Source organism: Cydia pomonella, chromosome 26, assembly GCF_033807575.1.
Source record: "Cydia pomonella isolate Wapato2018A chromosome 26, ilCydPomo1, whole genome shotgun sequence".
Lineage (NCBI taxonomy): Eukaryota > Metazoa > Arthropoda > Insecta > Lepidoptera > Tortricidae > Cydia > Cydia pomonella.
The window spans coordinates 823,808-837,738 of record NC_084728.1 but is presented as its reverse complement, the minus strand read 5'-3'; the positions used below and the strand labels follow the sequence as shown (position 1 = coordinate 837,738).

General features: G+C 38.0%; 2 protein-coding genes across 14 annotated transcripts in view; both read left to right on the top strand.

Moving 5' to 3' along the window:
• The window catches only part of LOC133531916 (protein daughterless), a 136,716-nt gene extending 127,350 nt beyond the window's left edge, over window positions 1–9,366 (top strand). For 10 of the 13 annotated variants that reach the window (XM_061870341.1, XM_061870333.1, XM_061870335.1 and 7 more), the window contains 4 exons: window positions 2,026–2,121; window positions 3,005–3,150; window positions 3,632–3,741; window positions 6,008–9,366. In XM_061870341.1, the coding sequence (XP_061726325.1) occupies window positions 2,026–2,121; window positions 3,005–3,150; window positions 3,632–3,741; window positions 6,008–6,058 (403 nt within the window). In that variant the 3' untranslated portion in view covers window positions 6,059–9,366. The remainder of the gene's footprint in view (window positions 1–2,025; window positions 2,122–3,004; window positions 3,151–3,631; window positions 3,742–6,007) is intronic. The other 3 variants (XM_061870342.1, XM_061870338.1, XM_061870340.1) reach the window with 1 other exon arrangement.
• A 1,404-nt stretch (window positions 9,367–10,770) lies between these two features.
• Window positions 10,771–13,295, top strand: LOC133531935 (KRAB-A domain-containing protein 2-like). The gene is made up of 2 exons (XM_061870372.1): window positions 10,771–12,329; window positions 13,179–13,295. Exon 1 carries the CDS (start codon window positions 10,792–10,794, stop codon window positions 11,737–11,739), a length of 948 nt encoding a protein of 315 aa, XP_061726356.1. The 5' UTR covers window positions 10,771–10,791; the 3' UTR covers window positions 11,740–12,329; window positions 13,179–13,295.
• The last annotated feature ends 636 nt before the right edge of the window (window positions 13,296–13,931 follow it).

Here is a 13,931-nt window from a genome sequence, read left to right as displayed (position 1 = left end):
TGACATTATTTACAAAAAACTGTCACGTAGCCAATTATGCGCTTGCGATAAAGATGGGAAATGGCGAGTCAATGTACGAAATTATCCGTGCTTCGCGTCCTTACTTTACATTTGAAAACATTAAACAGGTTATCTACTTAAGAAACGTGTAAAATGTTTGTACGGGAGTGATCATTGCAAAATTCCATTCTCACTCTGGTTTCCGTTTGGGACTCGGTATTTTGTTGAAACAGGCGATCGGCTGTCTCTCTCGCGCGCCGCCTTCGTCCGAGGTAACTCAAATGTTTTGTGACTTCGTTCTTTGAACAAAACTGTGCCTTTTAAAGTCAAATTCTAAATGACATACAGTTAGCAATAGAAATAGCTAAGACGATGTGTTTAAAATCTTTTCACGTCTATATTGTTATGAGAACAAGAGTGTGTGTAAATAGTTTTGAATAACTTGCTCGCTTAGCTATATCTGCTGCACTTGAACACGTTGCACCTGAATCGTAACTTCACACCCGGTACAAAGTTTTTGTTCAAGAAGCGGCGATGTTTTAAAAAAGCATTTTAAACATTGCAAATATTCATATAGTAAATTAAATTTTTGATAATGACTTCGTTTAATATTTACAAAATACATATAAATATTTGCAATATTATTTTGAACATCAATCTAGTCAATTCAGTAAGAAGGTACTTCCCATTGTTTATTGCAAGTGAGAAATTGATAAAGTTTTCTAAGCTGCTGCTACCATGGCTCAGAACCGGTTTTAAAAACAGCTGTAAATACCGGTTTATTTTGGTTTTACTCCGAACCTTCAAAAGAACGTTTTAAGAACTTTATTGTTACGTAACAAATCGGCGTTCGACGAGACGGCCGGTCGGCCTGGTGGTGCCGAGTAAACAAAGACACCGACATAGGAAGTAACCGGTTTTTATTGTTCTAAACTGGTTAATCTGATAATAACTTTATGAAAATGTTCTCCTAATAACCGGTTTAAATATAACGGGTTCACGAACGAAACCGAAATTAAAAGGTTTTGCGACAAGTACATGATAAGGGTTTGGAAATTTAACCGGTTTCCAAGCCTCCGCTACTACTATTTCTTACCAGTATACCGTCCGTACTTACCGTTTTTACAGTAACAGTTACCCTCTACAATTATCTAATAGTAAATTTCATACAGTAAAATGTACTCTGGCAAAACAGCTTTGTCAATAAAAAGGCACCAAATTTGAAAAATGTATGCGCGAAGTTTTGAACTTCTGCCGACACGGGCTATTAGGTATATTTAGTAACTTTATTTTTGAGTATAATCACAGTGAGACACCTCATTCGGTTCTCGTATATTTCTTTTCTCTTAATGAATGTTTTAATTATACAGGATTTTCACTCTTGGAGACCCTATACATCTCTAAGGATAATTTGATAAACTATATAATCTTTTAGTTCTGACACTTAGAGACGTTTACACCTGTAAATCATTTTAGTTTTTTTTTAACTATTTGTTTTTTTTTATGTAATTTGATATTAAGAGACTTTATACACCTCTAAATATTTATAATACTTTAGTTTGAATTGATATTTGCAGTTAATTGTATTTTATAATTGTCGGTGTGTTTTTTTTAGCTTGAATAGAAATTTACATACAAATTTCTAAATTTACTAAATTCCATGTCGACGTGTAAACGTACCCTTGTGGCTTATTTGCTGAAAAAATGTTGAAGTTTGAAGCTTCTATACAAATTTTGAATTACGCCCCTTTTCCACTGACAAAGTTGGTTTACCAGAGAGATTTTCTTGTGTTGAGAATGCACACATTCACGACTTGAGGGTCGAGCTAGGAATGGCTCTTACCCTACACGTGAATATGTGTATGTGCATAATCGGCTTAGGCATCAAATCACAGTTTTATTTTAGCGACCGTACGTTTGTCGATCTGTCAACTGTTTCTAATGTCAGCTGGACGCAGTCTGTGAAACCAATGGGAGGTATCTTTAAATAATCTAGAATAGTAGTTACATGAGCTCGTTATACAGCTGTTCGTCGGCGGACGAGGGAGACGACGAGGGCGACCCTCAGGCCAAGGCCATGCGCGAGAAAGAGAGGCGGCAAGCCAACAATGCGAGGGAACGGTGAGTGCGAGCGGGACGAGAGTATTTCCATCATTTCCATGAGCTCGTTATGCAGATAAATAACTACTACTACAACGCCTATAATACCAGGAGACGTTTTTGGATGTCCTTTTCAGACTAGGTTTTAGGTAAATGAAACAGGAAGATTGGTACGAATCTTAACGAAATGCCTAATGAGTTGAGATAATATTTTACATACTGCTGCGAGATACTATATATGTGTTATAGACGTTATATTTATGTTATATTTTGTATATTTATTACGTTAGTATTAAGATCGATTTGACGGGCTCAATTCCCGTAGTAGTAATGTGTTATTGGACTTTTTATTGTTTTATTATATTTTATTTTTTGACGACCGGTCTGGCCTAGTGGGTAGTGACCCTGCCTACGAAGCCGATGGTCCCGGGTTCAAATCCTGGCAAGGGCATTTATTCGTGTGATGAGCATGGATATTTGTTCCTGAGTCATGGGTGTTTTCTATGTATTTAAGTATTTATAAATATTTATATATTATTATTAACTCTGTACTGGTTGTCGATTGTTGTTAAACGGACATACAAAGCCGCCATACCGAGGCCCCGGCCCCCGTAATTACAATGTCCGCTATTGTATGGGACTATATATGTACGTGGTACGTTTATTACCTATGCAGCCTAAATTTTGTCAAACGAATAAAAACCATAAACAGTTTTAAAAATTCCATTTATATATTATATATATCGTTGTCTAAGTACCCTTAACACAAGCCTTATTGAGCTTACTGTGGGACTTTGTGTAAGACTTTATTATTATAATGAATGAATCTTTGATTTACTATCCGTCTTACCCTTTGCCTCTTTTCTTTTCTCATTTAATTTTTCAATAAATACGTTATATACAGGATAAGAATACGGGACATAAACGAAGCCTTGAAGGAGCTCGGGCGGATGTGCATGACGCACTTGAAGAGCGACAAGCCACAGACCAAGCTGGGCATCCTGAACATGGCCGTCGAGGTCATCATGACGCTGGAGCAGCAAGTCAGAGGTGAGTCACACATCATTCATAAACGAAGCCTTGGAGGAGCTCAGCATGACGCACTTGAGGAGCGTCAAGCCACAGACTAAGCTGGGCATCCTGAAAATGGCCGTCGAGGTCATCATGACGCTGGAGCGCAAGTCAGAGGCGAGTCCCACATCATCATTCATCAACGAAGCCTTGGAGGAGCTCAGCATGACGCACTTGAGGAGCGTCAAGCCACAGACTAAGCTGGGCATCCTGAACATGGCCGTCGAGGTCATCATGACGCTGGAGCAGCAAGTCAGAGGTGAGTCCCACATATTACTTTGTGTACCAAGTCCGTGGCTGTATATTGAGCCATATAAAGGCCCTTGGTGTGAGAAATCGTATGCGTGTTTTCACATTTCCATCAAATAACGAAACTCATATGCAAGTTCCCACACCGTCTTCATTACCCTTATGGCCACTGGCTTGACTGTTGTTAATTCCTTTGTTTGTTTCCTTACAGAACGTAACCTGAACCCCAAAGCCGCATGTCTGAAACGGCGCGAGGAAGAGAAAGCAGAAGAGGCGCCCAAATTGCTCGCCGCTCCCCTCCACCACTACCAACCCATGCCGGTGAGTTCAATACTTATTCTTTATCTACTCTAGCACTCTTTTTTAGGGTTCCGTAGTCAACTAGGAACCCTTATAGTTTCGCCATGTCCGTCTGTCTGTCTGTCTGTCTGTCTGTCCGAGGCTTTGCTCAGTGGTCGTTAGTGCTAGAAAGCTGAAATTTGGCATGGATATATAAATCAATAAATCCGACAAAGTCGTACAATAAAATCTAAAAATTTAATTTTTTTTAGGGTACCTCCCCTACACGTAAAGTGGGGGTGAAATTTTTTTTTTCGCTTCAACCCTAGAGTGTGGGGTATCGTTGGAAAGGTCTTTCAAAACTAATAGGGGTTTTCAAGAAACATTTTTTGAAAAAGTGAATATATTCGGAGATAATCGCTCCGAAAGAAAAAATAAATGTGTCCCCCCCCTCTAACTTTTGAACCATAGGTCCAAAAAATATGGAAAAAATCGTGGAAGTAAAGCTTAAGAAAGACATTAAATGAAAACTATAGCGGACATGATCAGTTTAGCTGTTTTTGAGTTATCGCAAAAAGTTTTCCCTTCATAGTAAAAAGACTTACTTTAATTAGGTACTGATTATGCAAATTTGCCTATTTGTTTAACTCAGGTGAAAGGTACCGTTTCATCCCTTGGTTAACAATTTACTATACTTTAAGCTCCAGTTTAGCTTATTGTGACGGAAGAGTAACTACGGAACCCTACACTGAGCGTGGCCCGACATGGTCTTGGCCGGTTTTTATTTTCGATTATATTACTGCCAGTGGTACCGGAATCAACTGCATAAGAAGCGCGGCGGTTTTTTTGACTGATTTGTTTGTTCGGTCGTGTAATTGTGACGTTATTTACCTATTGAAAGGGACCTTGTGGTCAATGGCGCTTACGCCTTTATGAACGATGCTCCTATAGCGCTGCGCTACGCAGTGCGACGTAAGCGCCCTTGACAAAAGGTCCAGGTGTTATAGGCAACGTCACACTCAGAAAAAATCCCAGTAGTTACCACCAAACCGAATTGGAGATTAGGTTTTTTTCTTACACTACCTGTCTATTACATAACGAATAGAATCATGCGTCACTTTGCGGAAAATCTATATTAATTAAAACACAAAATATTACTTTGCTAATTCGCGAAAAGAGAACGTGCTAGTCAATCAGTGCTACCTATCCCGCTATACTTACATGTTCCCATCCTTCCACCGTAAAAATAAATACGCAAATAAATATAACAATCCAGCACCGATGTTTATGTATAAAACTCAACGCAAGTAAGTATAGCGGGTTGGCACTGATTCAGTAGCACGTTATCTTTTCGCGGATTAGCAAAGTAATATTTTGTGTTTTAATCTCTATTAGAATCATTTATTTTTTCTGCCCTCCGGGCGGAAAAATAGTATGTGTACCACGGGAGGAAACGTAGGACGTTCCATCCCGCGTGTTTGCCAGCCTCGCCTTCGGCTCGGGTAATAATTTTACACGCAGCACGTAATTTCCTACTTTTCCTCCCTTGGGACACAAATAACTATTTCATCACACTTGCTCGAAAAAGATCTTATTTCATGCAAGTGTACTGAAGGACAAAGGCCTATTTTGTTCCCGCGGAAGTTATGTATTGTGAAAAAAAGATATAACTCCCTAGGGAGTTATGTCACTTATTCATACAAACCAAGTAGCATAAATGAGTTTTACTTTTAAAATACTGACGTTTATAATTTAATATTTTTGTTTATGTTTAAAATTACTAAATTTGATTAATTTAACAGCCGTTTAAAATATTTTTACATAATTTTCAATCGTGGCTGAATGCCGAATAGGTCTGTGCCTTCGATGCTTAACCTGTCAAGAAATTACAAAATGGCGGACGAGTGTTTGATACGTCACCGTATTTAAGAATTATTCCGCTTAAAATTTAGTTTTTTCTTCGCAAGTGTGATGAAAAACATTGTGTGGAACTCTGGGGGTAATAATATTGCAAATTCGGGTCCTTATTTACCGCCCTCGTATCCAAAATCTCACTTACTTCCCTACCCCCTCGTTGCACAATGTACTATTGATGAAAGCTAAGTGGGATTCGGATATTCTCCGCCGTTATACCGAACTCCATATCATACGACCTAAGAAATAGATATTTGTATGAAACCTGTAATATAAGATAGTTTACTAATGTAGTTTTATAAGTGTCTTGTAACTAACAATCTATGGATCGGAGGAATCTGAAAATAAATAATTTTTATTATTATTTTTTATTAAGTAATGGTTTTATTTTCAGGGCATGGGCCAGCTGCCCGGGCAGCCGCCGTCGGGCCCCGCGCCGCAATAGCGACGCCGGCCGCGCGCGCCGCCCCGCACACCCGCACCCCTCTAACTGCCTGACAAGAACCTTACTGCCTACACGTTAAGGTTGAAGGTCAGTCGTAGCCGAGGCTGGCCAACTCCAGGCGAGGCATTGTCGCTCGTCTTGTTTGGTGCGACTTTCGAATGCACTTTGAAATGCGTAATACTAAAGTATTAAGACGTAGTGCTTGCTAAGACGAGCGGGAAGGTGATCAGTGCCGAAAACGCACATGTGCGTTCGCATTTAAAAAAATCTGTGTATAAAGTTTTGATAACACTACGGAATTAAAAGAAATAGTAAATTCTAACAAAAAAAATACACTGAATGTCACTGTTTAGACACCGGGCACCCTAAAATGCCATCTAGTGTATTTTTATTAAGTTAACATTATTTTTCTCTGATTATATTTGAAGTGCATTTCGAAGTTTCTCAATGAGACGAGTTGCAAATGAAGTATATTGTTTTGAAGTTTGAGGTAGCCAACGAAGCTATTTAAATGTAGTTAGTGACAAGGATAACCTATAGCCATATATCATTGTCACGGTAAACTTAATTTAAATAGATTACTGAACACTAATGTATTTTACTAAGGGACTGTGTTAGTATCTCGTGCTATGATTTAAGCCTTGAAGGCACAGGGGTGGACCCTAAATATTGGCCGGATTAGAGCATCATTCGAGTGCTAAATGCTAATGTATAGGCTTGCCCTCGCTCTTGACGACTATGTGTGTATTTCTTTAATTAATTTAAGTTTAAAATCAAACGTGTCGGAACGGCGGATCGGTCAGTTATATGTAAATATGAGTTTAGGTTTTCTTCACTTGAAATATCGGTTTGAAATCGGGTGTTAAATGCCAGGAACGCATACGTGTCGTTATAAAAATTGCTAATTAGACTATATCGGGTATAGCAATGTTGAAATATTAAAGACCAAGTTTGTTTTGCGTAACAATATTTCTGCAAATACGTTTGTGGCAGATGTCAGAATGCGATGGTTTGATTGATAAAAACCTTAACAAAAAGCGGGCTTAACGTGTTTATATATTTTTGATCGAAGGCCATTGCGATAAGTTTGTAAATGAATCTTATTGGCTATTGACATGTTTTTAATCTTGAATATTTAGAAAAAAACAAATAAATATAATCAAATACGTTAATTAGAATTTGAAATATTTTTTTATTTATATTGTGTTTTTGTTGTATTTCTTTGTAAATTATAAAGTGTTGTTATTAAATCATATGGCACTTTAGCAAAATATATTTGTATTTAAAATCTAGAAATTATAAAGATACACACATAGTTGCTTTAATATTTTTTGATAAAAAACGGTTTTTATTTTTTTTACCCAGTGACGAGTTACTAAAGTCATTTTAAAATCTCTGTACTTAAATATTGGGTTAAATTGGACTGTTGTCAAAAAAGTAATCGTCTTTATTTTGTATACCTGTACATTTTTTATGTTTGTTTTGTGTATGGCTAGTTCAAAACCTATTACAGATGAATTTGTATTTATTATATTGGAGAAAAATAGAAAGCATGTTTTTATTTGTATTTTTTTCTGCAAGTTCATCTGTATTAGGTATTTTTGTTTGTTTTTGTCAGTGACTTGGTACTCTCATATATAATTGGTACATAAGAAGGCCAAATGATGCATATGTCCCAAAGAAAGTAGCGGCATTTACCTCGGACTATACTAAGTGTAAAAAGGATAGTTTTCTAAACACACATCCCCAGAAACGAGATTAAAAATGTCTTCACCCCAAAGACAGCAGAATTGTACATTACTAGCCTAGCGTATGTATAGGTATATATAGTGTAATTGATAGGATATACGGAAAAAAGATATTTTTAATTACGATTTTAAAGTTCTTTTTTGCTGCCATAAGCGTAGTGTAGGCGGAGTTCCGAGTACATTTTTCAGACGACGCCTATAATACTCATTTTTGTTTTTGTAAATGCGTGTTCTAGGCCCTCCCCTCTTTAGTTATTCGCCACTGCTCTCACCAAAAATCGCTTGACAATAAAATACTCGAAAATGTACTCGGGATTCTTGACGTGATTTTTTTATTGTAAGTCACGTTTGATGATTTCTAAGCATGCTAAATCGAGCATGCTGCATAGGCCGCTAACTTAAGATCGTACTTAGTTGAGGACTCCAGTGATTTTTGGAGCTCTACGAATTTCGTAGTTATTTTTTTATACACGTTTTTTAGTTTTTATTCGGTAGCTATCGGAGATGAGGCAACTAAACGAAATTGTTGTAAGTTACCTTTTTATTGTGTAATAAAAAGAGTTATATATCGTACTGTTGCATTTACAATTAATTAAAATACACGTTAGAATTGATGGTGGAGCGTTCTAGTTCAAACATAAATTAATAGAACAAGATATAAACGTTTGTAACCACAATTAATTCTAACTCGCCTTAAATTATTATTGTAAAAGTATAAGAGCGTAATAATCAAATTATATGATGAATAATTATTTTCATAATACAATTATTTTGTTATTTGATCTCACGTGAATTAAATTGTAAAAATATATATTATTGCCAGTGACGACACATTGTCGTGATTTACGTATACAGTGGAAAATATTACGAATTTAAATTTATTATAGTAGGTATATTTGTTTGTGTAAGGTATATAACTCTATTTATTAGTTTCCCAAAGTATTTCGGTATCCCCGGTGAATGCATAATGTAAATACTTCGCTCAATATCGGCCATACTTTATTTACATTCGCTATTGGCTGGTTTCATTTAAGCATAATAAATTATTATTAATTATTTTGTACCGTATCATGACGATCTTTATAAGCCCATCTCTTCGTAACACCCAACGAGTATTGTGTGACAATTATAATTTGTACTGGTATAGTAATTATATTATGTGTAAAGTATAAAATTAATAGTTGTTTCATACGTTAGATGTTACGAAGAGGTATATTTCGTTCTAAAATGTATTATATAGATGTAAGGTCTTTTGACTGCGTTATATGAAGACATACCGCGATTTTCGCTTGCGTCGAGTTCAAATAACTTAGTTTTAACTTAGTTCACCCTTTTAGTTTAGTTTAGTTGACTTTATCTTCCAATTAGATTATGTTTAAGTTTCTTTTTGACTTGTTTGTGGCTCAGAAGGCACTACGCATCGTCCTGGAGACGTTCGTTTCCGACTCGTGAAGCATTTGATCTGTTCCAATCAAATGCATAGTTTAAAATATAACAAAAGGTCTAATTATAAAAATGAATAATTATAATTAAATATAAATGTGCCATTCATTTTGCTAATTTTGTGTTTTATTTTTGATAAACCCCATAAGTGCCAAAATCCTTGACGTCTGCCAGCGGCCGGCAAGCGCCAGCATAGACTTTATTTCATCGTCAGATGTTAACATACAAAAACAATTTTATGTTTTGTACATATTAATCGTAGAAAGACTAGAATGTCATATTGCTACCTAAAACGTAGTGTTTCATAAAGTGTATCTATGTTCTTGTCCAAATCTATGGTTGTAACCGTTACATTGGGAAGAACATGTATTGTGTCGAGTTGCACGTTCATTCGTCTAAATGAAATTATGCGAAAAGTTTGTGTGGCAAAATAACTTTCGGCAACGATTTAGAAAACCCTTATTATTACTTACTATATTTTTTTTAAAACAAAATATGTCTAAACTAAATAGAAAAATAGTATTGTACTGGTTTCAACGTGACGCATGTGTCGTCATTCAAGTAATGCCTGATATTATTTAAAATTAAGGCGCCAATGTTTAATATATTTACTGTTTCCCAATCCTGCAACTATAAACAGAAAGTGTATTGTCATCTGCCCGACTTGTCGTTGGTGCGCTTGCCCTTGAACTAGTATTTAGGGATGTTAGCGTCAGTGCAAGTAAAGTGATCTGTTTTTCCTGTTAGGGTGGTAATACACCTGTCCAATTTCTTGGTTCAATGTGTATTTGCGTCTCACATTTTGCTTAACGCATTCACTGCCACCGACGCATATATGCGTTCACTGTCATATAAGTTTGTTCCTAGGCCACGCCCCCTGGCAGTGAATGCGTTAATGAAAGTGAGAAGCAATGGAAATTGTACCAAGAAATTGGACAGGTGGAATACCACCCCTAGGTCCATAAATATTACCCTAACCTCCTTATTCCCAAAGCTTTACAAGCCTCAATTAGTTAACATATTCACTGCCAGACAAAAAACGGCGCACTACCCCAGAAACCGGTGGTCTATAGCTGCGTACAAAACATGGGCGGATTGTCCGGCATCTGAACAAAGTTCACGAGCGCCCACCAGGTAGGTTCCCGGCAGTGAATGTGTTAATGTATGTGTATTTTGTTCTTACAAATACATATGTTATAGTCAAAGTCCGATACACAGTCTCTTCGCGGAAGGACTGGTTTATCCTAGGTTTGGCCAAAGCCATCAGGCAATCCCCGAAATACATTTCAATTTCGCCCTTTGCCTGAAGTATTTTTAGTCAAACCCAGGAGCTCCTAACTTTTCAGTCAAACGTCGAAAGTAAATTATTCTGTTTCGGTTTTGGCCTAGTCAATCCTAGAAGCGACTGCAAAACTCGGTCAAACGTTGATCTGAACATGTTTAAACAGGTTCATAATGTCTCTCGCGGTGTTCCGACCGATTGTTTTGTCATTTCATGTTCGTTCATTGAGCGTGCGGGCGTGTAATTGTGTAAAATTGAAGATGAGTGAATCAAACGGTGTTGTTGTTACTAAAAACGTGGATAAAGAAGCTTTAAAAGTAAAGTTTAAAGAGAAAATTTCTAATTTGAATAAAAATAAGTGTTCATTTCACATAAAAAACAAACAGTTGTATGAGCAGATTATCAGTGAGGTAGAATCCGCTAAAGTAGCTGAAAAGAAAACGTCTTTGCAGTATCGCCGTCTCAAACGCTACGACGTTGTTTGTTTTGGGGACGAAAAAAAATTGATTAAGCCATTGTCAGATACAAAAAATATACAATACTACGTTACGGATGACGAGTTATTCGATGTGATTGAATGTGCTCATCAGGAATGTGGTCATGGTGGTAGAGATCTCACATTGAAAGCTTTAAATAAAAAGTATGCAAATGTCACAAAAGAGTGCGTAAACTATTACTTGGATTTATGTGAAACGTGTCACAAGAAAAAGAGTCAGCCTAAAAAGGGACTCGTCGTTAAACCGTTATTATTTAAAGAGACTCACGCACGGGGACAAGTGGATCTTGTAGACATGCAGACGTGTCCTGACCGTGATTACAAGTATATTTTAAACTACCAAGATCATTTGACAAAATTTGTGATTCTTCGTCCCCTACACACAAAAACAGCACAGGAAGTAGCGCACAATCTCCTTGATATATTTTGTACTATAGGTGCGCCTTCTGTGCTTCAATCAGACAACGGACGAGAATTCGCCAACCGTGTCGTAGAAGAGTTAAAAGTAATGTGGCCCGAATTGTCCATAGTGCATGGCAAACCACGTCATTCTCAAAGTCAGGGAAGCGTGGAGCGTGCAAATCAGCATGTACAGCAAATATTGTTCGCATGGATGGAAGATAATAAAACTAATCGTTGGAGTGAGGGCCTCCGATTCTGTCAACTGAAGAAAAATTGCGCACCATCATGGCATAAAACAATCGCCATTTGAAGTGATGTTTGGTGAGTATATTAGGGCGCGTTCTGATGACCCGCGCCCGCTTCGCGCTCGCCCAGCGTATCAGCACCCGCGTTTAAGCCGCGTCTAAGCCCCTTTGTGTTGTATGTAATTTGAGTCTTATGACACTTCAATTAGATCTCAAATTGAATTTATCGAAGTCCACCCGCGCCCGCCCCGCGCTTGACCCGCGCCTGTGCGCGGGTTGTGCGCGGGCTGTGCGCGGGGCTGCCGCGGGGCGAGCGCGCGTACAGTACAACGCGTGTGCGGGTTCTGCGCGGGTACGATACGACGCGGGTCAAGAATCTGAACATGCCCTTACAGGGTGTAACGGGTAGCTAGCCGAAACTTACTATGAGAAAGTCCTTTCATTCATCCTTTCAACATGACCAAACCATCTAATAGTTTAACTGCGAAAATAGAATAAACTTAACATTTTATGAATTCTTTTTTTTTAGGACGAAAAGCTCATGTTGAAATTGAAACACTACCAGATTCAATAAAAAAGGTTCTTCAGACCGAGGAAGAGTTAGAAAACGCTATTAACTCGTCTGGTGAGAAGCAGAATAATACTGATGACACTAGTAAGTAGCAACAAAAACCGTTTCAAATTACTATATTTTTAAATGTCAGCTGAGAGTAGGCGTTCCTCGAACATAAATTACGCGACGCGAGCGCTGCGCAAACGGTACGCTTGCGTCGCGTTCTATGAGCGGCCGGCCGGCCCATAGTGCGTCAGTCAGGCAGCTGCAATGCAACGCGAAGTTTTTTTTTAAATTATAAAATAGGCCCGCACTTGTCTGCCATCTCACCGTGGTAAGTGCACGCCAGTACAATTACTGCATGCTCATAAAACGCGACGTAATCGCCGGGTTGTCGCGGCGCTTACGCGGCGTTCGCGTCAAGAACACGTACGCCCGGCGAATGCTATGTGGGGACACCCTCACTTATAATTGCTATTTACAAGTGTAATCTGATTTAGCTAAATAGGTACTTAAGTATATGAATTTTAATATAAGATAGAAAAATATTTAGCTACTTCCACACGAGAAATGGCAAGTTATGCAGTTGTTAAGTGCACCGCCCGCCCGCCCCCAATTTAATGCAATGCAAGCGATACAATGCACTTGTACCACCACCGTTAACTTTTCTACACGTGTTTCGCCCCTAATAACGGTCTAACTGCTGCTGAGGATGCCCCGTGTAGGGGCGAAACACGTGTAGAGAAGTTAACGGTGGTGGTGGTGCAGGTGCATTGTATCGCTTTGTATTGTATTAAATTGCGGGCGGGCGGGCGGTGCACTTAACAAATGCATAACTAACTTGTCATTTTTCGTGTGGAAGTAGCTATATATTTTTCTATTTTATATTATGATGGACTTCTGCAAAATAACGCCTGATTCCATTAATTACTTATATAAATTTTATTTTAGTACAAAGAAATGAGATGGAAATACCTGGACCGTCGTCGTCAACTGTGAAAGAAGATACTTCTGTCACAGAAAAAAATAAGGATCACCATATTGACAAAGTTCCTGGATTGTTGCCACTATTAAGAAAGGAAATAAACTCTCCAACAGTTGAGATAACTTCTTCAGACATCGTTTGTTGTATTTGCCAAAAAGAGAGCTCCGGCGCACATACGTGCATTATTTGTAATCAGGTCGTGCATGTTATTTGCACTGACAGCACACTTGGCGCAGACTATGAAGGCTTCGGAAGTAAAGTTACATGCATACGTTGTGCGCAGACAGAAAATATAAAAAAAAATAAAGAAAAGGCGATAGAAGGTCTTCAAGCTCAGGCTGATATTATGAAACAATTATCTGATCAAAAATTTCCGCCAATCGCGATTGGAAAAACTGTAACCTTACCTATTCCCAGCTTTGACAGAGCCAAAGGAGATGCTCGAAATGTTTTGGGTATCATACAAGATAAAACAGATGATGGTTTATACAGAGTAGGCACGAAACACGGGACAATAAACACACTTTTTTCGAGGAATCAAATAAAAGAATGCAAAGAAAAATTTCTTAAGATCGAAGATGTGCCTGACGTTCGGCTGTCTCTTAGAGAAATCAGTGCAAAGGATTCAAAATTTGGTGGCCAAGGCTTTATAAAATGCCACTGCAATAAAAAATGCTCTTCAAAATTATGCAAATGTAAAAGATCTAATGTATTGTGCA